The 27,593-nt window shown below is 43.8% G+C and overlaps 4 protein-coding genes across 7 annotated transcripts; all 4 read left to right on the plus strand.

Moving 5' to 3' along the window:
• Positions 1 to 1,097: 1,097 nt before the first annotated feature.
• Positions 1,098 to 11,717, plus strand: pbxip1b (pre-B-cell leukemia homeobox interacting protein 1b). 4 transcript variants are annotated; one of them, XM_071911176.2, is made up of 12 exons: positions 1,098 to 1,193; positions 3,406 to 3,482; positions 4,022 to 4,106; positions 4,209 to 4,267; positions 4,852 to 5,278; positions 5,691 to 5,765; positions 6,565 to 6,798; positions 6,989 to 7,012; positions 7,779 to 7,831; positions 8,195 to 8,308; positions 8,497 to 8,731; positions 8,909 to 11,717. In XM_071911176.2, the coding sequence occupies exons 2-12, from the start codon at positions 3,432 to 3,434 to the stop codon at positions 10,429 to 10,431; spliced, it is 2,880 nt and encodes a 959-aa protein (XP_071767277.2). In that variant the 5' UTR covers positions 1,098 to 1,193; positions 3,406 to 3,431; the 3' UTR covers positions 10,432 to 11,717. The 4 variants fall into 4 exon arrangements, with proteins under 4 accessions (XP_071767277.2, XP_071767281.2, XP_071767279.2 ...); XM_071911180.2 differs by having other exon boundaries at positions 8,497 to 8,587; XM_071911178.2 differs by lacking the exon at positions 6,989 to 7,012.
• A 601-nt stretch (positions 11,718 to 12,318) lies between these two features.
• Positions 12,319 to 17,719, plus strand: LOC139921034 (toll-like receptor 12). The gene is made up of 12 exons (XM_071911181.2): positions 12,319 to 12,503; positions 12,713 to 12,845; positions 12,955 to 13,295; positions 13,414 to 13,740; positions 13,934 to 14,150; positions 14,329 to 14,496; positions 14,611 to 14,919; positions 15,092 to 15,352; positions 15,500 to 15,688; positions 15,913 to 16,347; positions 17,253 to 17,461; positions 17,590 to 17,719. Exons 1-12 carry the CDS (start codon positions 12,319 to 12,321, stop codon positions 17,696 to 17,698), a joined length of 2,883 nt encoding a protein of 960 aa, XP_071767282.2. The 3' UTR covers positions 17,699 to 17,719.
• Positions 17,720 to 19,252: 1,533 nt separating this feature from the next.
• Positions 19,253 to 20,633, plus strand: LOC139921071 (protein S100-A11-like). The gene is made up of 3 exons (XM_071911233.2): positions 19,253 to 19,345; positions 19,537 to 19,693; positions 20,318 to 20,633. Exons 2-3 carry the CDS (start codon positions 19,565 to 19,567, stop codon positions 20,450 to 20,452), a joined length of 264 nt encoding a protein of 87 aa, XP_071767334.1. The 5' UTR covers positions 19,253 to 19,345; positions 19,537 to 19,564; the 3' UTR covers positions 20,453 to 20,633.
• Positions 20,634 to 21,484: 851 nt separating this feature from the next.
• Positions 21,485 to 26,198, plus strand: LOC139921036 (protein S100-A13). The gene is made up of 3 exons (XM_071911183.2): positions 21,485 to 21,662; positions 25,368 to 25,489; positions 25,679 to 26,198. The coding sequence occupies exons 2-3, from the start codon at positions 25,370 to 25,372 to the stop codon at positions 25,832 to 25,834; spliced, it is 276 nt and encodes a 91-aa protein (XP_071767284.1). The 5' UTR covers positions 21,485 to 21,662; positions 25,368 to 25,369; the 3' UTR covers positions 25,835 to 26,198.
• Positions 26,199 to 27,593: the final 1,395 nt, after the last annotated feature.

Genomic DNA, 27,593 nt, shown 5'->3' on the forward strand with positions numbered 1-27,593 from the left:
AGGAAACAAACATGGAGTCCTAAATGTTGTGTTTTCAGATGCTGTAGCAGTTCAGTGTGGGGCTGGTTCAGAGTTGCCTGAATTCAACCCAGCTGATCTGAGATCTTCAGGGATAGGACAACCCTGATTGTGATGTTGACCGGATAACAAGACAAACTGGTGTGATGAAGAAGAATAAAGGAACAAGTGAATGGAAAGATTTAAGCTTTATGTCTTTCATTTTGATTTGATGAATTTGTTTTATTGGATGATAATTTATGGAAAGTCTGATTATTCAATGTTTAGCTAAAGTTAAAGATGTGGACATTTTTCTGCAGAAAATAGTGTGGACACTGTTGTGTGAAATCATCCTGAAACATCCCCAGACTGAAGGCAGTAGGGTACATTCAAATCCATGTTAAAGTCCTCAGGTGGAACTGGATGCATTTGGATGTTGGGCGATGACCATAATCCTTCAAGTGAAAAGAAACTTAATTTAAGTTTTATTGATCTGGGTCAACAATTGAAAAAACAAAACAAAAAAGAAAACAGTGAAATTAAGAGAAAACTAAAGTCCCTGTGTCATATACTATATGTGTCCTGGTAGCTTTCATGTGTCTTTAATGAGATTTTAAAGCCAAATTTGCCTATTATTAATTTGATCCAATAAAATAATTTTGCTGTATTGGCCTGTCAATTGCCTGTGATGTGGTCCAATGGATGATCCAAGTATTGAATAGATATATAGGCAGAGTTCTACAGGCTGTCTCATGTGATAGCCACCCAAAAATATCAACATCAACCTGCTGAGTGAATCAGTGAATCAGCACAAGCCTGTGGAATACCAGCGTTAAATGTCGGTGACTGCTGGTGTCACTTGCTTCGTTTAAAAACACATAACGTATGTAAGACATATAAGACATACATAAGACGTGGGTATATTTTACATACCCACCATCACCTGCGTGTGTCAATCAATTAGGAAGTTTCCCAGTTAAGTGGTGTGATGCTGCATTGTCATTGGTCGAGATGGAGGACGAGGGGCGGGACGACAGTGAACGCTGTCTGTCGTTGGACGAGAGGCGCGTGGATCACGCAAGTTAGGAGGTGCGTTCCAAGTTCTTCTGAAGTTGGATGGAAAGACGCATTAGTACAGACTGTTGGAAAGTATCACCATACAGACTGTGAGGTTTAAAGTAAAGCGACGGAACAAGGTAAGACTGACATGCATTTGGCTGCACGGGCCTATTTATTACAAAGTAACGACGCCGTTTTGTTACACACGTTGTTACATTGTCTCGACTACGTCGTTTGACACCCACTTTTTCCTGGTTCCTCGAGTGACTGTTCTAATGTCAAGTTGGAAGTACAAAGGATAGGTTTTCCGTAACAACTAACGTTAAAAGTTTGCGGGTTTTGTTAAATATTTAGTACCTTACTCATGCTTCAAAGTTAATTCGTTTTATTTTCCTTTAAGCTCATCAAGCTCATTATGACAGTTCCTGTCAGAGGCTTCACACTCCTTCACTCAAAGCAGACTGTATACATAATAATTTGGCGAACTGCCTTTGTTGATGATGCTGTGAACTGCTATGAACAATGAGTTGTTTATGATAAAACGTGATATAGCTGACAGTCTAACGCTTCCCTCCTAATGGCCTGTACTGTAGTTACTGGTCTGACCATTTTTGGTCATTTTTCCATGTCGAGACCAAGATAAAAAAGATTAGGCCTACAATTGCAACCATATATTTGGTGGTGAACAAGTAAGAAGGCATGTCCCCGTAATTGCCTAATGTAATTTTAGGTGACACATAAACTGAACTGATTGCAATGTATTGTTGGTTATAAACGTTAGTAAACTGAAGGAGCGTCCAGTGCACAGAGACAGTCTGGCAGGACGGCAAGCATTTGTTAACTTGCAAAGCTCAGACGTGAATTGTGTAAGATACCCCAAAACTAGAACTTCAGATGCTAAATTAGTAAGTTATCCCTCTCTCAAAAAGATGAGAGGGTCAGGCCAGTCTGCATGCATTTGAAAAATATTTTTTGTCTCAGTTGAAAGTCGCCTGCTTTGTGGTGCTTTTCCAAAAGCCCCCTTTAAAAACTGTCCTTAGAATACATTGCTGCCTCTGTTGTGTTCCCCAAGGCCATATTCTGCATGCTCTCTCTTCCTCTCTCCAGTCAATCTCATCGTGGCTATATTTAGCTGGTATCTATTTAAGCCATTCCACTATATGCTCCACAATGCTCCTTGGGCCCCAGGCTACATTCGGTAGACTTCTCTTGGGAAGCACTTGATTAGAAGACCTAAATTGCAGTGCTGGGAGAGAATTGAATTTGGGGAGTGAAGTGTGTCATTACACAGAGAAAGTAGTGTTAAAGTAAATGGTTAGTATGTTCTGCATTCACTGAAGAGAACCAGACAGCACTCAGTAAATATGCATATCTGTTATATCATTCTCTACTGTGTGAAAGTAAATGCTTTATAAAGCTGTAAGACCTTACACTTTGCCAGGATCTGGCCAGGTAGTACAGTAAGTGAATTGTTTTGTTTCTGGGTTAAGAGCATCCACTGGTCAGTCAATCCGTGTGTTTCTGCTCCAGTGATCTAGGTCTGAATGGAGACCTCTTGGCCAAATAGATTGCCATATAAGTAGAAAAAAATGCTTCTACCAAATATTGTTAAGCTGTAAAATGTATGATTCCTAAGTAATGCGCATTTTGACATTTTGCACACAATTAAAATGGGTGGTTTTTAGGCATCCATTAACCAGTCATTATTAGCAGCTTTGAAATGGACAGTCCATTCTGCTGGTTGTATCTCTAGAACAGCGCCAGCCTTAGTTACCTCTGTCTCTGCCAAAGCATTCCCCAGCTAGTCAAAAGCCAGGGTGACCAAAAGGCCCACAACACACACTAACTACTAATGAAGAACTGAATGCTCCCAGGAACTTATACTTCCTGCACACACACACAGTAATGTGTTAACAACATGTTACAGTAGGTCCTTTATCAGCAGGATGGGTGAGGCTGAATGGCATATGTATTCAAATCCTGTGGATGTGTAAACAGAGGATGTAAATTTCTTTAAGCTGCAGAATAGACAGTGTCACCCTAATAGTGAGCTAGTGACCGACCTTTATACAAACCCCAGCTCACTTTGATTTGCTAGCTGCCACCTTGGTCAGTGTATTGTTAAGTGTATTGTTCATTGTTCAAAAAATTGCTCTCCCCACGTCACCATTTTAAGGATCTTGGACTTAGTTATTTGGAAAATGAATTGGTTTAAGGGGTATAAAGAATGGGAGGATTTTGTATAGGACCTTCATTAGTCTCATCATTTGATTCCTGGTCAGTGATGTTCGTATGAATCTAACATGTACATTAAATTTGTTCTCAATGTTGTTATGTCTTGTGTTGCAGGAGTCGGGCAAAGCCACTAGGGGGCCATGTCTGGTGGCAGCAGTGCTAACAACAGCTGGACGATCCTCACTCCTGAGGTATCGAGTCTCTCCATCTGAATGTGTCTGGGTGTCAGTGTTAGGGAGGGGATGTCACTCTGACTCTAAAGAGCACAAGAATATGTACGAATGACCTGAATGAAAACGCAATGTTGTTAAGAGTGACAACTCCTTGTCCCAGCTGATTATCTTTTGGGTCACCTGAATAGGAAGTAGGTTTCTGTAATAAGACTTGGAAATTAGGTGGTATCAGGAACTGTCTCTCTCTTTTTCCTTTTCTCTTTTTTCTTATTTAAATCTTATTTGACCAGCCATGTTGACTTACGAAATTCTCATGAAAAGCAATGGCCTGAGGGATTTAGTTACACACATGTACACTCACATCTGGGAACCGCCCAGTACAACCACAGTCTGAGCAGTTGGTGGTTTAGTGCCTTGTTCAGTGGCACTTTGAAAAAACTCAAAGACAGACTGTGCATCCAGGTCGGCCTACATTGCTCTACTGATAATATCTGAATAGCATAATGCCTGTGTGTTTGTATGCATGTGACTGTCTGCTGTGTGTCTGTTTGATTCAGGAGACTGCTGCTGAAACCCTGCGGCCTCTGGCAGAGGGGACAGAGCCCCGTGAAGAAAGCAATACATCAACAGCAGAGCATGCAGGTGTTCATACACACTACTGCGCACATAATGAAAATGACACAGCATCTTGATTGCTCTAAATGACTCCCCATTCTCCTTCTGTGTCTGTGTTTGATGAGCTAGGCGGTGAGGCGGAGAGCCGGCCTGCAGAGGGTGCAGCGTCTGCAGAGGAGGAGCACCAGGTCAGACACCATGTTCTACTGCGTTATAGTACTATGTGTTAAATGGCTTTGTTGAATACTTAGTTGTGATTGGCCAGTGAAGGCATTCTGAGGTCTGTTATTTCTGAATAACAGACCATTGTTTAATATAACAGATCATATCACTCTGCAGTCAAGAAGCCTCCAGTCACTTTTGTTGATTTCTAATCAAATTAACCAGCGACGCCTTATGCCAAAACAACTTAACTCCTTGGCTACTACAGACAAACTCTTGGCCAAGCTAGATTAGAAACATGGAAGAATTTCCAATATTACTTTTAATTTTTTCTGAGAGCACAAAACTTAAACTTAAACATAATCTTACCAGGTTTGTTGGTGTTGCTATGGTTGCAGTTCTGCTACAGGGTAGGTCAAGGATGTTGGCTACAGATGTTTATATGGTTACAGTCCCACTGAACTACTTCTTTAGGTGGAAGCGGACGCCGTTTCACCTCGGGGTCTTGATTCACTCTGTCAGGGCTTTTTTTGCAATAATGACCACTCATTGTACATTATCCCTTATGTAATACCTTAAGGAATTTTAATGACCTGATTCCTGTCCCCAGGTATCAGAAGAAAAAGCAGCAGAGCTTAGTGGAGACACTGTCACTGTCACTGGTCCTGCCGATCACCCCACCCTCACGCCCCCCCCTGTCAGCGACGTCCCCCCTCCCTCCACTTTAGACGTCCCCACCCACTCCGTCCCCGGTAGTGATGCACTCAGCCAATCAGAGGGCCTGCCCGAGAGCCCGGCACAGTCCAGCCCCGACCCCGATTCGTTCTCTGACTCCTACACCCACATAAGCCCCTCCCCCGACGATCCCCCGGCCTCACTGCTGTCCACGGAGACTCTGGGAGGGGTGGAGCTTACTCAGGAAGAGGAGAGACTTGCACAGGAAGAAACGCTGCACCCGCTAAATGGGGAGGAGCTTGAACAGGAAGGGGAGGAGTCAGAGCTTTCTCAGAGGGTGACTGACTTGGGGAAACAGGCAGGTATGACAACAAGAATCCAAAACATTTGACTGTGGTCTGGTTGATTGTGTATTTGCCTTGAAACTTTGATTAAAACATTAAACTTTAGATAAACTTTACTATGGGATGGGGCCTAAAATCAAACTCTGTGGGATACATTTTACATACAGTACAAGCTTCTTTTAGTCAGGTCACCATTACATTACCATTAAATTAACTTCAACATCTGTCTTTATTATTATATATGTATGACGGATAATGCTCTTGGTGTATGTGTGGCAAAGATCGTCAGATTATATGTCTATAATTTATACCATGTCTGTGTTTGTGATTTCCTTTCACAAAATGAGTGTACACATAATTTGGTATGGTGCGTGTGTGTGTGTTTTTTTTGTGGGACTAAGCTCTGTGTACTGTATGTTTGTGTTTGAAGTGTACTTGGTGGACCAGCTGGTTATGGACTTGTTCAGTATCTGGGCCAGGAGGTTGTCTGGAGAGGCTGTGGTCGGTATGAGGAAGGGAGCATGATGTGACAGAGAAGCTCTTAGTTGCATGACACCTTGCGGCAGTAAATTGGCTTCAGAGGGACTGGGACCTCTAAAGTTTTTTGCAGTGTGGTGTTTTTGGTCTACAGCTCTTCTGCCTCGCTGCAGCATTGGAATATTCTTTAGTCTTCTTTTGCTCTGTTGTGCATAACTTACACACAAAGTTTTTATTCGGCCACTAAAATTCAGTATAAGTGGGTTCTTTACAGTGCCCATTTCACCTGAATGGTAAAACTTGATGAGAGTAGTTTGGACTTAATATGTCCTATAAAGATTGTTGATTCCAGTTGCCAGAAGTTCGGAAACAATGCACTTGAGAGCTGAATCGTTTTATAGACCTAAGATTTAAGCCTTATGTATGTAGTTTGGTGGAAATTAGGCAATGCCAATGGAGCAAATCAACCATATGTGCCACAGCAGAACCGATAAAGATGCAAGTCTCAGCTCCCATGAGGAGGTTGGTCTCATACTGCAGCATTAGACCAAAGTGACAGCGCTACAGCTGCTGTGCTATCTAACATCAGCTCTGGAACTGCAAGAGCAAATTTGTGCCCCAATAAAGTGCCTCAGCTTTTGTTTAAAAAGTAAACATGTCAATTAAACTGACTTATGTGTACCCTGAAAGTAAGTAACGCACTATTTTTTTCACCTTTGCCTTCAGGGTATCCATAAAATTGATGAAACCTCTAAAAAACATGAAGTAATCGTCAAAATAGACTTTTTTACAACTGTTGTTCATGCTCTTGCCTTCTCCTGCTCCAGACTCCCCTGTGGATTCAGAGGTGGCGGAGGAGAAGAAGGGAGAGGAGGGGGAGCCAGAGGTGAGGAGGAGATCTCTCTTGGCAGCTCTGGAGCGGATCGGAAGGAGTGAGGAGGAAGAGGAGGGTGAGGAAGAATTTCAGCTGCCACGGCGGGAGGAGGACAGTGGGTTCTCTGTGAACAAGTGCATCCTGGGTGCTGTTATTCTGTTAGGCCTCGGGACCATCTTCTTCTCAGGTAGGCATCGCCATGTGTGCTGTTGGGAAGGTAAATATCCCGTTTTGTTTTGTGTGTTGTTTTCCTCTGGCTGTTAATTTGTTAACTTTTTGTGAATTTTTAGATGCATTAGGCCTTTTAAAGTGAGGTTAGATTGAGGAAAGTGATGACTGACAGTGCGCTCTGAGACTGAGGTGTATTATACCTACAGGTGTCTTCATGGACCTGGATGAGGGTAGGTTGTGTGTGTGTGTGTGTGTGTGTGTGTCTGTGTGTGTATGTGTGTGCTTGCCTACAGTGTGAGTGTGATAGTGACAATATGCATGTGTTTTGAATATGTGTGCATGAAGAAAAACCTCTGTTTTTGCATCTGACACTTGGCTGTATTTTCCCCAGAATGCACTGCACGCTTTTAAACTTGTGTATGTGTGTGTGTGTGTGTGTGTGTGAGAGAGAGAGAGAGAAATTTATCCGCTTATGCAGTGAGGCTTATTTGCTGTTGTCGGGTGAAAACCTTGTACCGTATCTCCAAAATGTAAACTTTTCAGGAACTAAGAAAAACACCCTCCTTTTTAGCTTGATGACAATGCATTTTTCAGTTTATTCAGTGGGTTTTGAAAGTCAGAGGGTCATAGAACTTCTCAGCCCATAAAGCACCATGTAATCCTTCCATGTAAATTAAAAAATGAAAATCACCAAAATTGGAGTTACGAGGTTTTCACTGTTTCACAACAATATTTTCCCCACCTTATGATTTTTGATGAATTATATATACTGTATGTCCTTTATCTACTAAATTGAAGAATACACACTTTTGTAGTGAAAAGGCTTTGAGTGTTGCTTGGCAGTTCTGTTAATTTATCTCCAGTGTTTTTGTGCATCTTTATGTTTGTGTGTTTTTTCAGTAATGTACATTGCAGTGTATTGCTTTTGCTCATGTTCTTTGACAAGTGAATTATGCACATGGACATGGAAGTAAAGCTTTGCATAATCATTTGCAGAGAGTGACTATGGTGCGAGGGAGCTGAGAGATGCAGAGGTGCCTGTAAAACAGGTCAGTCTCAAGTTAGTTCTTCATTTCTCTTTCTCCCTCCGTTCTCTTTTTGTTCTCTTTCCGCTAGTCTGACTTTTATTCATAATATATGCCATTTGGTGGATGGCCATTTGGTGGATTTTACCCAAAGCAGCTTACAGTACAATGAGTACCACCACATACATTTTTAGCATGGTATTCTCAGTAGGAATCCAACCCCTAACATTTGCAGTGTTAGTGCCATCGTCTACCCGCTGAGCTATTCAGGACCTTCCCTCTTTCTCATCAACACATATAGTCTCACCTCTCAAATATCCTGTCTGACAATAATAAATATGAGAAGTCACAGTCTTACTATTGTGTTGTTTGTGTATATGTTCACAGGAATGGCTTAACCCGGAGGTTCCTCCACCCCCAGTAGACACTGACAGTACAGAGCTTCTGAATAAGTTAGTCAAAGGAAACCAGCAGATTTCTGTGCTGCAAGCCCAACTTCAGGTATGACTCCATTCTGTCTCTCAGCTAATCGCTTCTCTGTGTGTGTGCATGCTTTGTGCATGTGTGCGTGAATGTGTGTGTGTGTGTGTGTGTGTGTGCGCGCACGCGCGTGCGCATACACGTGTCACTGAGTGTGTGGTATTCTCACAGGATCCCCTTTTCTCTTTTTTTGTTCTTTTTTTAATCAGGCACAGAAAGACGAGCTAAAAGTAGCCAAGGGACAGGCAGCAGAGGGAGCAAAGGAGCGGCTGCGGAGGGAGGAGGTGGAGAGGGAAAACGGTAGGCTGAAGAAAGAGATGGCGTCTCTCCCTGTCCTTCACAAAGAGAACGAGAGGATGAAGCGAGAGCTGGAGTCTGTCCCGGCCCTTCAGAAAGAACTAGAAACACTGAGAGCCACTGTGACTGAACTTAAACTCCCCACAGGTACAAAGGGACAGAGGGAGGTGAGGAGGGAGGAGGTGTAGAAGGATGATAGTTGTTAGAAGGAGGGCTAGGGGAAGTGTAGAGGTTTCTTCCTTTTTTCCTCTTGCTCTAATTCTCTCTTTAATATCCACGTCTCATCTTTGTTGTTTTAGTGACTCTGTGTTTTTCCTTCATCAGCCAATGAAGCGGCTCCATCTCCTGTGAATCCCACTGCATCGCCCCCCACTGGCCAGGCAGGGGACAGCAGGCAGGGCACAGCTGGAACTGCAGAGAGACAGGCCAAGAAACCATGGGAGGGAGAGAAGGTAGAGAAGAAGAAAGAGTGGAAGAAGGAGAAACACGACATGGGCGAGAAGAAAGAGTGGAAGGAGAGAGAGAAAGTTGAGGGGAAAGAAGGAGAGAAAAAGGAACGCAAAGATGGAGGGAAAACAGAATGGAAAGAGAAGGAATGGAAAAAGGGGAAACATGAGGAGGGAAAATACGACCAGGAGAAACGTAAGGAAGGTAAGCAGTCGAGGCAAAGTGAAGAGAAAAAAGAATGGAAGGAGAGAGGAGACTGGAAGAAAGAAAAGGCTACCAGAGGGGATGAAGGAAAGCCATGGAAGGATAGAGAAGGGAAAAAGGAATGGAAGGAAAAGAGTGAGAGAAAAGAAAGGAAGGAGGAGAAAGACTGGAAAAAGGGAAAGCATGAGAAATCGAATGACGGTAAGCAATGGAGAGGTAAGGAGGAGAAGAAAGAGAGGAAGGGAGGGAAAGATGATAGAGAGTGGCACAAAGGCAAGGAGGAATGGAAGGGAGAGAAGGAGTGGAAGAAAGGGAAAGATGGCTACAAGGAAAGTGGCAAAGAACGGAAAGAGAAATGGGAGAAAAATGACTGGAAGGAGAAAGGAGAGAAAAAAGATTGGAAGGAGAAAGGAGAGAAAAAAGAATGGAAGAAAGACGGCGACTGGAAGAGTAAAAATGGCAAAGACCACGGTAAAGAATGGAAGGGGAAGGATGAGAGGAAACAGTGGGAAAAGAAAGAGCGGTCCAAAGAGGGAGAGTGGAAGAGAGAGGGACCGAAAGAGGAAAGGAACAATGGAGATTGGAAGAAGGACAGAGGAAACAAGCACAAAAATGAGCGCAAACATAACGAATATGAGAATCAACATGAGCACCATAAAGAGCATCTGTGGCAGGGTCCAGGAGACAGAAAACCCCCTCACACACACCGCCAGCCCTCCCTGGAACAGCCGGACTACTGGGTCCACCAGAGGGACAGGCTCCAGCACAAGCCCAGACCCCCAAACCACTGTGACTCCGTGGAGACCTGCGCCCAGGCTGAGGGGCTGATCCCCGTCCCCTTGCCCGAGTTCGAGGCCATCCTCCAGGGTTACCTAGCCAAGGCAGAGGGGGCGGGAGTGGACGCTTCCAAGAGAGAGGAGCTCGGCAAGCTAGCCACGGAGTTCTTCAAGGACGGAGTCTTCGTCCACGACCAGATGAGCTTTCAAGATTTTGTGGAGGACGTGGGTGACATTTTGGAAGACATGGTGGAAGGAGATGAGGACGGAGGAGGGGAGGAGGATGAAGCAATAGAGGAAGAAATGGATGGGTTTGAGAGAGAAGTCATGGATAAGTTTTCGGTGCCAGGGGCTGGGGAGAGGGCGGAGGAGAGGAAGAAAGGGGAGTGGAGGAAGGAGAGCGGAAGAGGGCGTGGCTGATGGACCGAAAGAATGGATGGATTTGTCATACAACGAAAGAAACAGAAAAGGAGAGGATGGATGAGTGGGGTTATTCAAAGGGAACACTTCATATTGGACCACACACGCTTACAAGTATAAACTTATCTTTTCATCTTATTTTCACACCTTCCATTTGTTCTCTGCACAACCTGATACAGATATTCAACTTAAAATGTAATTTCACTGTTTTGGTGGTTTTGTATCTCACCTGTTCAAATGTGCTCACACTAATACACACTGATACACAAGCACTAACATCTACATCTTACCAGAATTTTTTTAGGAGGATGTGATGAAGTTGAAGAAAGGAGGATGAGACACTACTGAATCTTAACTCATACTCACAGCCTTCTTCTAATGTCCAGTCACAAACACCTGAGCTTTTCATTCATGACTGACTGAGTGCCTGCAGCTAATGGTGACATTTCTGCAGGCAATGTTACTGTATCAAACTCTAGGTTAGTTTGAGTTGTTTGTTGTTTGAGTTCTGCTTTGATTCTCACCTCCAGAATACTGTACAGTTTATTTACAGTCTCTTCCTCTTCCTCTGAAAACACTGTTGTGCACTGTTGAAATCACCCTTTTCATTCAAAAGGCCCGTACCTCTGTCAACTTTGTGTTAATTGTTTATCCCTAACTCTTAACGATTTGAAGATAATCTTTCTGACATTAATGAATAGTTTTAATGAAGGGTGCAGTAAACATGGACTACTGAAAAGGTTTAGTGAATGTATTATTTGAAATTAGAAAGGTCTGCATTAATTTTCTTTTGAATGTTTGTACATATTGCACTAAACACACATTTGTTAAAGAACTATGCTGATATGAGGAAACAGTTAACTTATTGTATTGAGGTCAGCATAACATGGTACATCTATGTCTCTAAGGTCTCTCTGGGCACATAAAAAATGTATCAGTCATTTCAGGTACAGATTCATGTTGTGCACTAAAATGTCTTTAATTCTTGTATTATAAATGCAACATTTGTTTATATGAATCAGTTTGCGCATGGCACTTAGTTTTCAAGAAAGCACACATTTACTGTTCCCTGTTTACACACCAGCTTGAAAAAAAAGGTTGGTGATTTAAGAGCCTATAACCACTTAGAGATTGTTTTTCAGGGGGTTTCAATGCAGAGCCACAAACTGTGTGGGCTTCGCGGCAGCATAAAGAACTTTGTATGTTAGGATGTTCATATTTGACCATATTATTGTAATAAAAGCAGTAGACCTATAATAAATTTAGCGTATCCCTGTGATGAAAAACTTTGTATTTTGTCTTCTATTCACTCACCTGCTAGCACTGAACATTAGCTGTTTTAAGCCAGTGGCTGCAGTGTATTTTCTGTTGACACCTGAGAACTTTAGCTATTTTAGAGGTGCATAGATCTACTCATTTTGATAAACACATCTCAGTTCCTCTTTCACACTTCATCTGAATTTGGTACAGTGGGATTGTACCTCAGACTGAAGCCCTGGTGGTTCTAGGAGGTTACAAAGTAGGTGAGGTCTTCATTTCTATTGAATATTAATAATAATGTTGTGGCCGTTTGAACAATAATCTTACCAGTTTTTGCTGACTTGGAAAGAAAGTGGAATCTGTAAAGGAAAATGCTGATTAAGTGCTGAGAGATAAATATAACCCAGCTCTGACTCTGAAGGAAATCTCATATAGTTGCTAGAATTTCTTACATATTACAAAAAAAACAATATGCATACCTCCTTGAACACTACAGAGGTTTTATGCAGTTACATTTCATTATATATGACTTCATTCCTACAAACTAATAGCCAATTCCTTATTGTCATTGTCTCTTATACAGGCAAAGCTCTCATTATGGGTTGTAAGCCTTGGTCCTGTTTAAGTATGTGTGTGAGTGTGCTGCTGCTGCGCTCTCTGTGTGGCGGGGGTGTGGAGGCTCTGATCAGACAGTTTTGTGACTGGTTTGAGGAGGATGAGTATGTTCAGAAGGACATCGGAGGCACCATTCCGTGTCAACATATGCCGGGCCTGGGACCCTATACAGAGTGTGCTGATGTTACTAATCTAAGGTGGGCTCAGTTTCCAGTACCAACAATTGAATCAGATCTTAAGTACAGAAAGGTTGTATTAAAATGACAAAAAATATCATACATAGTGAAGATATGATTCACCTGGCACCATTCACATTTCTGCTTTTCCAAAAATTTTGGTGGATTGTGAATGCAAATTTCCTTTGTTCTTGCAAATCGATTCTTAGTGTTTCAATATCTGTCTAAAGGTTAGGCCTGAAGGAGGTGTTTCCTGACACTCGGACCCTGTGTATCTGTCACTCTGACCCCTTCCTCCCTCATGCTTCCTTCTCTCACTTCCCCTCACTGGAGATGCTAAAGCTGGATGGAGGACTGGCTAAGGTACATTATGAAGTCTGTTCTTTCTGGCCTGGCCCAAGGGGTGTGTAGGAAGGTTATGACAATCTTTGTGAGAATCCAAAGTTGTGTAGCCTCCACTGTCTTTTTCCAGGTGTCTACTGGGGCCTTCTCTGGTTTGTCCAAACTGCGTTTCCTACACATCAACACCTACCCCACTGGTGCAGGCTGCGTGAACTGCACCTTGGAGTTGGGTGCTTTCCAGGGTCTGGCTAGCCTGGAGGAGCTCACCCTGATAGGGGTGTGTCTGTCCGTCGTCCCCCAAACGCTGCTGTTTCCCCTGGTGGGGCTGAGGAAGCTGACAGTAGAGCAGGTGGGAGTGCGGGACCTGGGGGAGGTATTCTGTCTACTCATCCAGGAGATGAAGAGCCTCCAGACTCTGGAGCTTTTGAACAGCCAGGTGGCAACTATCAGGAACAGAGGCTGTGCAAATAGGTATGGGCTGGTTCAAAGCTTTGGCTCTATCTGTTCTTTTGCAGTACATTGACTGAACTTCACAGTTCATATATATACTGTATTTGACTTCAGTTGTATCCCATCCTGTTCATCCAAGGGCTGGATCTGATGCCTGGCCAACTGAAGTCCTTTCCAGGATCCAGGATTTGGCTCTGCAGGGAAACCCAGTCCAGACTGTGGAGTCTGGCTCCCTGTCTGTGTTCCAAAGCCTGTCCAGGGTGGGCCTGAGTCTCCAGGACACCTGGGTGGGTCAGCTGTGGGAGTCAGGGATAGGCAAGGTGGCTGAGGTATATATATCAAGTTATATCGATGACTTCTCTCCAACTCTGGATGAAATGTGCACACTGGTGACCAAACTGGGAGTGCAGTCCTTAGAAATGTACAAGGTCCATGTCAGAAACTTCAGCACCCAGGCCTTGAGCAGGTATGTCAAAAGTTTCTCACACTCAATGATGACATGTATCAAGCTGAATGTTAAATATAACTTTTACAATTCAGGAATGTTGACTATATTATACTTGTAATGTGATCATGTAAAAGGCCCTTTAGCCATACTATGTAACCAGAGGTAAAATGCAGCATCCAGGCTAATAATCTTTTCCAACCTGGGTTTCAAGGTGTGGAGGCGGTCTGAGGGAACTGTCTCTTAGCTTTGCCAAACCCCAGGGTCTGGAATTGGACTTCTGGACCACCACACCCGGGATGCAGACTCTGGAGATGACCTGGACTCAGCTAAGCAATGCCTCATTCTGTGCTGCAGGGAGAGGCGCTGTGTGGAACCTGACATCCCTCCTACTGCCTGCAAACTACCTGACTCAGATCAACACTGACCAGGTATCAGGAATCAGATGGTCCAGGTCATTCCTATCTTTAGACCATTCCGGAAAGAAATTGTTGACCTATAATTACGGCCAAAGGAGCACATGTAGTGCTATGTAGAATCTTTTGTTTTTATTGCATGGTGTGGCCATAATTTTGCTCCGGGTGACATCATTATTGCTGTCATTTTCAGTTTGCTTGCATGCCTCTCCTGGAGAAGCTAGACCTCAGTAACAACTACATTGCTGCTCTGGTTCCGAGGGCCTTCCATGGCCTGGCCAGGTTGCGCATCCTCAAGCTTGCCCAGAACCACCTCACTCACCTGAGAAGCCATTACTTTGAGGAACTGCCTGCTCTGGAGGTAATGAGATGTGAAGATTTTATATGTGTGTGTGGGTGTGTTGAGGGTGGGTGTATGCATGCATTTGTCTGAATATTTCCCAGGGCTTTAATGGTGTGATCCTGCACTGATCAGGTGCTGGACCTGGATGGAAACAGGATTGACATTGATGGCATAGAAGAGGGCGTGCTTAGGAAGCAGTGTGAGCTCCGTGATTTGACCCTGGGGCCAATAGACGTCATCTATGAGCTACACCTCGACCTTCTGTTTTACGACTTCCCTCCTAAGCTCCAGAGATTTCACATTAACGTTGGTCCAGGGACCAACTTCAACATAGGGCAGCTTGCTCCACCTGAGAAGCCCTTTGTCATGGAGATCATAGGGGATTTTGTCTCTTTACTAGACTGCGACAACCATCTATTCCCCAAGGTGCGGGAACTCACAGTGCGGGGACAGCAGGTATTCTTCTATTTGTAGATCCACCATCTTGTTTATAATTTTAATTTTAAATCTATGCCCTGCTGCAGCTACATGGGCTGCCACCTTTTGGAGTTCTGTGCTTTACCCTGCATGTTTTACTACAGTCTAAGAGAAAAATGTTCTCTCTCAAATAAAGGAGCAGAAGGGTACGTTTTTCATCTGCAGCCAAATGTTCGCGGCTGCCTACTTCCCTAATCTGGAGTCCTTTGAGTTCTGGGCCGACCCGGAGAGGTTTACCATTAGCTATGCTCCCATCAACCAGCTACGAAAGCTCAACAGGCTCAAGCTGGTCAACCTGAACTTCTCCAACCATTCAGACCCAAGTGTTATCTTCAGGAACCTGACCCAGCTCAGGAGCCTGGTGCTGATCAACTGTAGACTCTATTTCCTTACCAAGGTGCATATCTTCATCTGGTGATTACACTGTTGTTTTTGTTGTTGGCATGACTCATAACCCTTGTTTTTCTCTTTTTTCATCAACTGGTTGCCATCTGTCTGTCTGACTGTCTCTGTTTTTCACTCTGGACATATTTTCTCCAACCAGACTATGTTTGCGGATCTGGTTTCCCTGCGTCTGTTGCGTCTGTACAGTGAGAATCCTCTGTTACTGTTGGACGGCGTGTTCCTGCCCCTCGTCCATCTGTCCACTGTGGTATTTGACCATGTGGACCTGCGCTGTGACTGCTCCAACGGATGGCTGTTGGAATGGGCTGAACACTCACCACGTGTACAGGTCAGCATAGATTCCTTTAGCTATAATTGGTTATCTGTACTTACAGTAAGTCTAACATTTGACAATGGCATAACATTTGTCACTTTGACTATCACTTGTCTTCATATATCTGTCTATATCAATTCATGCATTGACTGTGAACATGTCAATTTATTCCTTATTAGTGACTTGTTTGTGACTTGTGCTATTGGTGATAACTGATTGGTTATTGACCTGTTTTCCAGGTCTTGTCCCTGCAGCACCAGCAGTGTGTGTGGCACTACCGAAGAATCAACTTCTTGTCCACCATGGAGCGTCTTTGCCAGACCGATGTCGACTTCCTCCTCTACATCTCCACGGCGATAGCCTCGTCTGTCCTCCTCTGCTCCTCGCTGGGATACCGCTTCCTCCGCTGGCCCTTCCTCATCCTCTTCTTCCGTGTGCGTGGATGGGTGGAGCGCCGTCTGGGCCGGGGGTGGTGGAGGAAGAGGAGGGCAGGGAGAAGAGGAGGAGAAGGGATAGAGGAGGAAGAGCTGTTGGAAGGAGAGGAGGTTCGCTACGATGCCTTTGTGTCGTTCAGCAGTCGTGATGAGGCTTGGGTGCTGGGAGAGATGGCCCCCAGGCTGGAGCTGGAGGGAGAGCCGCAACTTCGACTCTGTCTGCACCACAGAGACTTCGAGGTGAGATTGTTTGAGTCCAGAAATAGGAGAACTAGTCCAGATGGCCAGTGAGATCTCATAAGATAAATCAATATTTATAGAAATAAAAGTGATTCTCAGCCAGTCACCTGGATTTTATTCCCACTGGAAAAAGCAAGATATTGTCAGCCAATCAACCTGCTGTTCTGCAGCTTCAGTGGTAATATCAATTTAGCTCAGCTGAGGTAAAATCAAGTGAACACAGATTCTGCCAGTGAATGTTCTCTATTTGCTAACAGAATCATGAAGCAATTTGTACTGATTTTGGGCCAATATGCCCCAACCACCAAGAAATCATCCAAAAATTGAGTTTGTATTTTTAGACTTCTGGAAGGACTGGCTATGCCCTGAAAGGCTGACAAAGTGGTTTTCAGCCAGTTGAACACACAGCACACTAGTCAAGAAGAGGCCCATGGAAAGTGGAACATCTAATTTAAAAGTAGCAGAGAGGAAAGAAAGAGAGGAGATCTGAAAGGAAGCGAGGAATAGAGGTGGGAAAGAGCAGTAAGTAAGAGAAAAGTTGGGGATGAAAGTAGTGGACTTTTACAATTTGGACTGTGTTTCTGTCTCCCATTTATACATTTTTAAACAAAACTGGGCTACTAACAATTCAGCCAGGCCAGTAGAAATTTTGTTCTACTCTAGCGAGTTATTGTCCAAAGTCCTCAAGCCTCCCTCAATCCTGTATTGTATATGTCTTGTAATGTGTCACCACAAATTAGCCGTCAGCCACCTCAAATTCCTTGTTCACCTGTTGTACTTGGTGAATAAAAGTGATTCTGATTCTGACTACTGATCACATCCATCCATCCATCCATCATCTATCTACTGATTCTTCCAATCACCCACCACCTGACAGTAGCTTTAGGACTGTGTCTTGTGTGCAGGTGGGCAAGGGCATTGTGGACAACATCGCAGAGAGTATCTACAGCAGCAGGAAGACCGTGTGTGTGCTGAGCAGACGCTACTTGCGTAGTGACTGGTGCAGCCTGGAGCTGAAGGTGGCCACACACCGCCTGCTCTCTGAACACAGCCATCAACTCATACTCATCTTCCTGGAGCACATCTCCCCCTTCGAGCTCTCTGCCTTCCATAGGTAATGGAGATTCACATGTATGAGAACGCAGAAACACACACACACAAGTACAAGCGGTTACATTCCTTTATCTATCCATATATGCAGACAAGCACACAAAAACATATATGTTGTGTGATATACTGCAGACTGGCTAAGTTGGCTAGCACCAGGACCTACCTGGACTGGCCTGAAGATGAGGGGGAGAGGGTGACCTTCTGGGAGCGTCTCCGCCGTAACATCGCAGAGAGAGAGTGAACCGGTGAGCAGAGCATCTGGGACCTGGTATCAATGGCTACAGCTAGTCTCTTCACAGCAGCAGGATAAAAGTAGATTTCATCCTTTCATCCTGTCACAATGAAATGAAAAATGACTTTTTCACCTTGTCAGCAAATTCCCTATATCATAACATACACCTATTTTACAATAAATGCCAAACAAAACATATATATATTTCTCATAATGTTATATCAGAATGACATTACTTTTTAAATAGATAAATCTGTAGATCAACCAGCCCTATAGTTTCTTATGTGCTTAAGAAAAGCTGAATCTTTGTGTTTTTGAGTAAGTAAGTAATTTGAGTTAACCTAAAGTCTGTTTACTTTTTAGCGTGAAAAACCTTCCAGTTGAAGATTGATCCATTCTCATAGCCAAATGTTGAAGGTGTGACGGGTGAATCAAGGAATTTAAGGATTATGAATTACATTTCAAAATATGGAGAGACACTCTGTTTACACACACATGGACCTACAGCCAAGATTCATTCATAAGACAAAGTAGTATGATCAGCCATAAACTAGTAACATACCCCCATGGAAAGAAAACAACTAAGCTATTTTCATACTACTGTATATTACATTATGATTTCTCAATCCTCTCTGTAAGCCATTTATTTCACATTAGCAGTATGACATTCTCCTCCCCCAATGACGACCGAGGGAATGGAGGGAGGAGAACTGTAGACTGCTGTATCAGGCATACAGGGATATGGAGCTGTGTGTGTGTGTGGGTGTGGGTGTGTGTGTGGGTGTGTATGTGCATGTGTCATTGTTATATAGCTGAGATAAGAAGGCGAGGTGTGGGGATATTAGGATGATAAAGCCATTGTGCTTGCTAGCAGCAACTGCCTCTCTATTATGCTGATTGTGCACATCCTAGCTTTAAATAATGTGACTTTCCTGAGGTGAAACCAAAGCTGTGTAACGCAGTACCTCATTCTCAAATGTAAGCCACAAGTAACAAATAAAGTTTGTTTTTGCAGCACATATTTGGTACAAATACAACTGATTTACTGCTTTCTTTTTGCTCTCTACACCATTTCATACTCTGTCAGACTGCAGATTTGAATGTGAAACATAGTAAGTGAAAATTGTGAGATTATTTTCCACGCATTTACATTAATGAACGCAGCACAGTGGTTTGCACTGTCGCCTCACAGTAAGAAGGTCCTACGGTTCAAATATCGGTCTGGGTATGGAAAATGAATGAATGACATTAAATGAGCAAAACATTAAACTCTCTGTGCTCACACATTGCAACACTTTTGACCATGCTAACCCGGATTGTCGGTCTGAGCTACAGTTTGACTGGAGCTTTCCTGAAAGAGGTGATTCACCCAGTGATCAATAACTCCTGCAAGAGAGAAATTACACGCATAAGTTCCACTTGGGAATGCAGTCACGTCATGGAAAGAGGTCAGTGGTTTGCATCCTAGCAGTGTTTGGGTAACATGGCTTACACTGTTACTGACTGCGGTGAACAGTGGGCAGGAAACACATGCTGTAAATATATAAGGAGAAATAAGTGAATGAGTAACCTTTTTTTTTTACCAAGAGAGGTAGAAAAGGGACAGGAAGGCTCGCACACTCACAACTTACCCACTTCTTTGATATTACTGAGCTGGTGAGTCTTCTGTCTCTATCGTTGTATTGCTTTAAACATGCGTTCAGTTATGTCACTTATTTAACAATGCTGCTGTTTCCCTCCTCTCCTAGGTTTACCTTAGAAAAACAAACTTAATAAATAGCATACATTCACTGTGTGTTAACTGGAAATACTGATCAGGATTAAAAATGTTTCCTCACTTTTACCAGTTCCTTCGTGTCGGTCTCTCTGCTTGTGATGGAGTCTGCCATTGGTGTGCTGGTGTCCCAGTTCAAGGCGTTCGCTGGGAGCGATGGTTCCTCCGATACACTGAGCAGAGACGAGTTCCAGAGACTGGTAGCAGCACAGCTCCCTAACTTTGTCAAGGTAAGAGTTAGTAGATTTTTCTGATACCTGATACAACATATTGGAATGAAACTCTTCATTCAGTGTTTGATGTTGAAGTTTACACATAAGGTGCCATACACTAACACATGAGTTTGTCATCAAGCAAGAGTTGGCAGCCTGCAGAGACTTGCCTCTTTAACTCCAGTCTTATCTAGTCCTGTTTTTTGGGGGAGTTTTCTGCATTCTGCATGCCGAACCAGAGTACAAATAGCAAGTAGGTCTTAAGGCCTGAGGACGGCTGGGGCTGCCTGTTCCAAGTGTGGAAAATTCCATGTGTCTCTGCTTGCATTTAAAGGCTGTAGTATTCATGATGGTCACTAGATGGTGACAGAGACAGAGATCCTTGTGCCAAACCACCTCTGCTGATGCTGCATGGACTGGTTAACTGGTCTTCATGGCAGTGGTGTCAGCTAGCCTCCGCCTTGTCTCCTCCCCTCTTACCCTGGATTGAACCGCTACACTAGCAGTAATATGGATCATAGCTGGTCTAATATGACTGTCAGTGCTGATGATTTGAGGGGTTGAGAGAGCAAGGAATACAAAACAGCACTGAGATACACTCCCATGTACCTATATGTAACACTTCACTGTATTTTCCTGTAGAATGCTGGTGACCCTGCTGTCATTGACCAACTCATGAGCTCATTGGACGACAACAGCGATGGAGAGCTCACCTTTCTGGAGTTCTGGCAGCTGATTGGACGCCTGGCTAGCCAGCAAGGGGGATTCAGCCAATAGAGCGCCTTCAGATCCTCTTTTACAACCCTGTGTGTGTTAGTGACTTGTCTGTGTGGCATTCAGTTTGAAACAATGGGAAGTTAGCAAGATGGAAACACCATATTCTCTGTTAACACTGCATGTGATTCTTGTGTTTAAATCTGCACTTTATTAAATCCCATCCTTTCCTTGCTTTCACCAGCTTGGTAGTAACAGTCTCCACAGAATACACTTACTGCACCAAACCTGCCACAGTAGAACTAATCCTGTTTCACAATATACACACACAGAGAGACTGACTCACACACACACACACACACACACACACTCCACAGACGGCTGCTTGTGCTTACAGGACTAGGGATGTGTGTAAGACTGTTGCATTGGACTGGGAATGCATTGTCTGTGAAAACCGAGAATCTCTGTGTGTAAGCAGAATGTATTCTTGGCTTCGTGGTTTGTCTAATTCTTAGAAAATGGGCCCCATGTGTTTTATCAGTCCCTGCAGGAGACAGATATAGCCGTAATAGTGCTAAACCAAGCTTTGATGTTTAGGGGTAGAAATCATGTTTGATAAAATGTGAAAGGTGCCTATGGTTGTTATTGTTCAGTTCTTTTTCTGTTAGTTTGTTCAGAAGTTTTGTTTTCTAGTGAACACTGTTTCTCCATTCTCATTACTCAACTGAATAAAGTTGCAGTTAGGGTGTGGCTTAAATACATGTGTCTATCGAGAAAGCTTTAAACACACACACACACACACACACACGCACACACACGCACACACACACATTCGCACGCGCGCTTGTTCGTACATGTTGAGGCAGAAGAGTATGCCAGAAAAAAGTATGTAAAAATCATCATGCATGCCACAGAAAAAGCACATATGCATGCATGAATATCTGTTCACATAGATTACACAGACTGGCAAGCTTGTGGCTCGTGTTTACGGTTGAACAACGGAAAGTTTGGTGGTAATGTTGTTGAGAAACTGATCTGTTGGGCCAGCCTCTCCAGCTGCACCTCTTTCCACATTCTTTCCCTCTCCCAGGCACACGCCCTATGACACAATGAAAAAAAGCTGGCTGGAGAGAGAAATTAAATCACGGAAAAGATAGCTTATGTGCTGCTGGTTCATCTCGTCTGAGACTGGAGAGAAGGATCCATAAGAGAGAGATACATAGACAATAGTTGCCTAAATATTTTTTCTTGCCTTTTGTTCCCTGTACTAACGGTGAGTATAGTTTATTCTTATTCTGACTTTCTGGCTGCGTCTCTGGAGTAAATTTGGACACTGTTCATTATAGTTCATTAGCTCTTTGTGCTGATGGATCCAACTTGTCCTTCGGGCAAACTCGAAAATGTGTGTCAGTTTAGCTCATTTCCTCCACTGTGCCATGAATATTGTATAGTTTGCGAGCGGCTCTATTGTCATTACCCAGCTTGATGGCCACAGGTATCGGGTTCTCCTTGCTGGTAATCTAACCCCAATCCCTTTACACTTCAGGAGAAACCGGACTCCTCACCTTTACTTATTTATTTGCCGCGTGTCAGTTCTGCCTCTGGGCTATCTACAAATTGTCAGGATTAGTTAGGGCTAAATGTAAATGGGGGACACGGGCGGGCAAGCCCCTGCAGTCTCCGTTACGCACGGCGTTGACAAGATTTGGCATATGCGCCGGGGCCGTTATCGCTCCGTAAACAACAATAACACACACGGCTCTACCGAAAGCATTGTAACGGCGGTCAGTTCAGCCCTTACCAGTTTTAATTATTAACGTTATGGTAAGACTCCGGTAGCCCGAATCGAATGGCGAGCCTGGTGTAGTTAATGACGCGGCGGAGAAACAGCGACCCGGGCGATGACAGGTAACATGCTCATACAGGAAGGCAGTCAGTCACACCTAGCGCGAGCAGCACGTCCAGACCGGGGCTGATTGGTCACTGGGATTAATCAATGCTCATGAACCGAACTGACCCGCTGGTGCCACAGTGACAGTTAACTCAACACAGTGATGATCTCTGCGGATGATCTCTCTCACTCCTGTCTAAGGCGCTTCAAAAGGTTTGTGTCAGTGTTCCAGGACATTCGTGAATTCGAGAGAGTTGTCATGATTAAGTGGAGGACAAGTTGGACTGATAACAGCTTTCTTGTGCTCTTGCATACTTGCTTGTCACACCTTGTCGTGGCGGGGGGAGGGGTGGGGCAGAACCACCTGGCCAACCTGTAAACTGGTTTAAACCTGTCAGGCCTTGAAGCAATTTGTAACACTGACAACTAAATGCAAATCAACACCTATTTGTGATCCATATTTCACAAATGGGACCTATATGAAAATCAAGCAACGCCTCTGACTTCACTTCAGACGTCATAGCACTTGAGTCATTCCAGTCACAAAGTAGCTCTCCAAGCATTGGATCTGAATGCACTGGATAGGCTAAATGCTGAGCCTCTGTGTACACAGCACACATTCCCAAGCCACCTAGACAGACTGCACTCCTCTTACTCTTATCTGACTCACCCCACCATGTTCCTTTCTACCCATTTGTAATTCTGTGGTCCTGTTGTCCCCAGTTCTGACTGCAGCCGGCTCGGTTTCACGTTCATCTCATTACACTCAGGTTTACAGTGGCGAGAGACACTAATGGATGGTGACCAGTCAGTCATTTTGATATATTGCCTACACAGATACAGAGACACGCACACACACTCACACTGACCCCAAGTCACTTCCACATATACAGACACACACACACACACACACACACACACTTGTCTGCCTGCTCCTGTGCTGGTGTTAATCATGTAGAGAGCGTTAGGAAGGTGTTGGGACAACTAGTCGCCTATTAAATAATGATGAACAACACATGGTGATGACAGGTGCTCACTTGTATGCATGAAGAGTAGTGTATCGTTGTGCAACTGTGTGTGTGTGAGTGCAAATGTGTGTGTGTGTTGGCATTGCAGGGAAGCATATGAAACAGAATCCTGGGCTCGGGTGCCCGACTGTGGGTGTGTTGTGCTCTCGCTCACCCAGTAATTAGGTTAATGCAACAGAAGTCCTAATTGCTGTTGGCCTTCCGTAGATGTGTATGTGTGTGTGTGTGTGTGTGTGTGTGTGTGTGTGTATGTGTGTCTGTCTGTCTGTCTGTGTTAGGGTATAGGTGTATGTAGGCCCATAATGTGAGCATTGAGGTGTGACAACTGTGTCAGATGGGAGGTTTACGGGGTTCTACGGTTACTCTTAATGTCACCTGACATCACCCTGGCACCCTCATCAGCACCCATCCTGTGGCTACCGTCGCCACCGCTGCCTCAGGACAGTTTCCGATACCTATTGGAAAACCTGCGGCATGCAAGGCCTCACCGCACACTGCTGCACAGATAACAAGTGATAGGCCTACTTACAGACAAGACTTTGAAATGTCAACCACCGTCAACCGTTTTTGTTAGGACTTTAATTTGTAGCATTTATTTATAGCATTTTTACTCATTTATTTTTTGTAAGTAGTCCAATTCCCTTAGCATTTCTGTTTGTTGAGGAAAGCTGAGAGGAGAGACATAGTAGCGGAGACACAGGAGAGTCAGCGTACATCAGGCTTCAGAGGCAAAGGGCTTAACCTCTACTCTATCTCTGGGCACAAACTTTGTTTCCATTTTTATGCTAGATTTGACATTTGATGAAAGCACAAATGTGTTTTCATCATGTTCCTACCCTTGGCCAGTTGGCAATTAGCAGTGGGTGAAATGAGCCAACAGAGAAATCCCAATACGCAAACTGGGATGTGTCGATGGTTCAGTAGAGAAAGAAACTTGGCATGGCTCCAAAATTGACTCTCTGTCCATATCTGCACACAGCTACAACCTCAGTGGAGGTATACTGGCTTTTGCTCAAGCATAGGTTCATCTCTTGGTGCATGTGTGCGTGTGCTCACATTCACTTCTTGGTTGACATGTTTTTCAGCGTGTATTTGGCTACAGTATGCAGTATATTCCTACAGTATGTAGTATACAGTATGCAGTATATTCCTACAGTATGTGATGTGTTCAGAGCCTTGCTGCGAGGGGAGGAGTGCCGCAGCAGACGGGCAGCAGGCAGTAATCTGAACCTATGGCCTCCTGCTGGCTTCTAGGGATCAGATGTCCACCGTCAGAGATCACAGCTTCCATTGTGTTTACCCCAGAGACTCCCCTCCTCTTCATCCCTCCATCCCTCCATCCCTCCCTCTCTCACTCTGTTTACTTCAGCGAGCCTTCAGGCTGGGCTGCTTCCTGTCCCTCGCTCCCTTTCCTCTTCCTCTATGCTGACATCACCCGTGTCTCACCTTTCTCACATGTTTATGTCGATGTGATGCATCCAAGTGTGTCTGATCCAGATGCATTTTCTGGTTGTGATCCATCTAATACCAAGATATTGTGATCACAATTATTAATCTTAATTATTAGTCTTCAGGAATAATCTTATTTTACTGCACTTTGCACTTGGCTATTTTCAACCACAGCAGACATTCTAAATAAAATGAAATGTTTTGATATTACAGATATACCATTATTCTGCAAATATTAACTGTGGAATCTAAAATTACAATATACAGCATGACTGCACAGAATTAGCCCTAATCTGGGCCAGTCAAATGTGCCCAATTCAAATACATTTTCAAGTTATGATCTACCTTTCTCCTGTCTGTTTTAAAATAGGAATGGACTTAGCACTCCAAAAATATGATGTGCTTAATAACTAGAGTAAAGCCTTTTACACATCCACATGTTCAATCTAAATACATTTTCAAGTTAATACGTAGGAACTGTTAGTCTAACACAGGGATGGAATTAGCTCCCCGACAGCATGATGTGTGACTTTCTAAGATATGGCCCTATCTCTCCTTTTCACTCCCCTACTCAATTCGCCCCCTTTTCTCATTGCCTCTCTCTCCCTAGATATGGAGTCAGCCATCAAGACGGTGGTGAGTGTGTATCTGAAGTCGGCCCGGGGGAAGGACAACCTAGGAGGGTCAGAATTCCAGAAACTGGTGACGAAACAGCTTGGCAACATCATGTCTGTAAGGACCTCCATAACCACTCTACCCTCTGCTGTGGATGGTTCTCCATCAGGCTTCTCCTTACCGAATAACACAGATTATCCATCATATTAGTATATCTTTTACAGTCTTTGTTTCAAAAAGGAGCATCATATTACTACTTAGATTATCCCCTGTCTGTGTCTCTGTCTCCCTACCTGTTTCTCCCAGGATACAGACAGTTCTTCTGCCATAAAAGAGATGAGGCTGGGACTGGATGAGAACAACGATGGAAAGGTCAGCTTCCAGGAATACCTCACTCTGATTGGCTACCTGGCCAGCTCCGTCAGCCAGAGCAAGAGTGGATCAAATGCAGCAGCTTCATAGATGCTTCTCTAGCCGGCGCTTCGCAACATGGATCCTGTGGAGTTGCAGTGTGTGTGGTGGATCAGCAAATTAACAGTGATTTTGTTTGCGCTTTTAAGTATTTTCATTGAATTCCATATGATCCAAACATCATATGTACATTCTTTCACGACCGTCCATAATCATTTTCTCAATTAATCAGCCATTTGTATTCTAAACTCCATCTTAATGTCTGTTTCAAGATCAAGCTTTTTATAAGTCACTCCATAATGATGTCCACTGTCTAGGACACATTCAAGGACTCTGAGCTGGGTTTGTCTATTTCTACAAAAACTATACAAAGGATACTTTTTCAAAATAATAAAGGCTTTATATTAAACCCCTATTGTGTGTAGCGTTCTCCTCCATCATCATTCAAGGGAAGTAAGCCTCAAATCGTGCTTGTTACATTTGTGTTTCCCCAAAGCGCCTAAACGCTGACATTACCATTACTCCATTAACTCCATTAGATGCCATTGGGAAATCCAGCACAGGTGTGTATTGAGTTCAGCTAGTTCATGGTGGATTCCCTGATACAGTATGACATTGTCCCACAGGCACACCCACCGCTGCAATGATACCTGCTCCTTTCATAGCCACCTGCAACGCTTGCTAAATTTAGTTGTGGCCTACCTGACGTGGTCAAACTCAGCAGCCTTAGATGCATCAACTATTGCAACCAGATCCCAATGTATACGCTTCCCATTGTGCACCAACCTACACTCTGCAACACTATACATACACACATATGGTGTACACACACATACACACACACACATTGTGCTGCCCCCCTCACTGACACAATATACTGCAGCAAAGAAACATAAACAAGTAGATGCAATTTCAAGACATCTTGTAATGGCAGTGCATTTGTATAAATGTTGAATGTCCATAAGATGTTGTTTGCTTTTATAAGTGCACTCTTCTAGATCATTCTTTGAAGTATACATGATTATTTATGCATTTCAGCTGTTCAGTTTTGCTTTTCATTTACTTTTCATGTCCTTTGCCTGTATGTATCCGTTATTCTGCTTTAAGTCTGGTGGAAGCATACACATGTCCTGTAGTGCTTGTGCTCATCTGTCCAAATGCATTTGTAGTTGAGCCTTCTTCGTATGTTTTAGGTGTGCATGTATTGTGTGTTGGAGCTTGAGGTGTGAATGTGTTTATCAGTGTGTGTGTGTGTGTGTGTGTGTGTGTGTGTGTGTGTGTGTGTGAGCTTGCATGAGCGTGTGCGTGTATGTGCGTGTTCTGCAAAGTCTTTGTGTGGGGATTTCTCTGCATGGCTGCCAGGTGTGATGACTCCATTCACTGGCGCTACACTAATCCTTTTGATACTCTATCGAGCATGAGCCTCCTTCAATAAACAACCTAACCCCACACACTCTTTGCGCTACCCAGGTTACTGTTATCCAGCCGGTTTATAGGGTTAGACCTATTTGGCGAGTTTTCAAGTTATTCATCTTTTTGCGGTTATTTATCTTAGCACTCCTTCACTCCTTCCCGGCCTCTCGTTTGTTTTGACCCGGAGTACAAAATGTCTGCACAAAGGGTAGCAGAGTAATCCACTGTCACAATAGTGAGCTGTAACATAGTAAGTGATATGTCATTGTTACTGCACCACAGCTCTTTGTAAGCAGGAAAAGCTGTTGGTCTAGTGTGTTGAGTTCATCAGAGAATGAATACTGTGCAGCAATTCTCTCTCAAACTCTGTAATCCACAAGTATCACTCCTGATCTGC

This window comes from Centroberyx gerrardi, chromosome 12, assembly GCF_048128805.1.
Source record: "Centroberyx gerrardi isolate f3 chromosome 12, fCenGer3.hap1.cur.20231027, whole genome shotgun sequence".
Taxonomy (NCBI): domain Eukaryota; kingdom Metazoa; phylum Chordata; class Actinopteri; order Beryciformes; family Berycidae; genus Centroberyx; species Centroberyx gerrardi.

Excerpts from the sequence above, each read along its gene's own strand:
- pbxip1b (XM_071911176.2), top strand. The coding sequence starts at position 3,432 with ATGTCTGGTGGCAGCAGTGCTAACAACAGCTGGACGATCCTCACTCCT. Across the intron at positions 4,107-4,208 it reads ATCAACAGCAGAGCATGCAG|GCGGTGAGGCGGAGAGCCGG; the intron begins GTGTTCATACAC and ends TTGATGAGCTAG. Across the intron at positions 5,279-5,690 it reads TGACTTGGGGAAACAGGCAG|TGTACTTGGTGGACCAGCTG; the intron begins GTATGACAACAA and ends TTGTGTTTGAAG.
- LOC139921034 (XM_071911181.2), top strand. The coding sequence starts at position 12,319 with ATGTGTGTGAGTGTGCTGCTGCTGCGCTCTCTGTGTGGCGGGGGTGTG. Across the intron at positions 12,846-12,954 it reads TGGATGGAGGACTGGCTAAG|GTGTCTACTGGGGCCTTCTC; the intron begins GTACATTATGAA and ends GTCTTTTTCCAG. Across the intron at positions 17,462-17,589 it reads GAGCTCTCTGCCTTCCATAG|ACTGGCTAAGTTGGCTAGCA; the intron begins GTAATGGAGATT and ends GATATACTGCAG.
- LOC139921071 (XM_071911233.2), top strand. The coding sequence starts at position 19,565 with ATGGAGTCTGCCATTGGTGTGCTGGTGTCCCAGTTCAAGGCGTTCGCT. Across the intron at positions 19,694-20,317 it reads AGCTCCCTAACTTTGTCAAG|AATGCTGGTGACCCTGCTGT; the intron begins GTAAGAGTTAGT and ends ATTTTCCTGTAG.
- LOC139921036 (XM_071911183.2), top strand. The coding sequence starts at position 25,370 with ATGGAGTCAGCCATCAAGACGGTGGTGAGTGTGTATCTGAAGTCGGCC. Across the intron at positions 25,490-25,678 it reads AGCTTGGCAACATCATGTCT|GATACAGACAGTTCTTCTGC; the intron begins GTAAGGACCTCC and ends TGTTTCTCCCAG.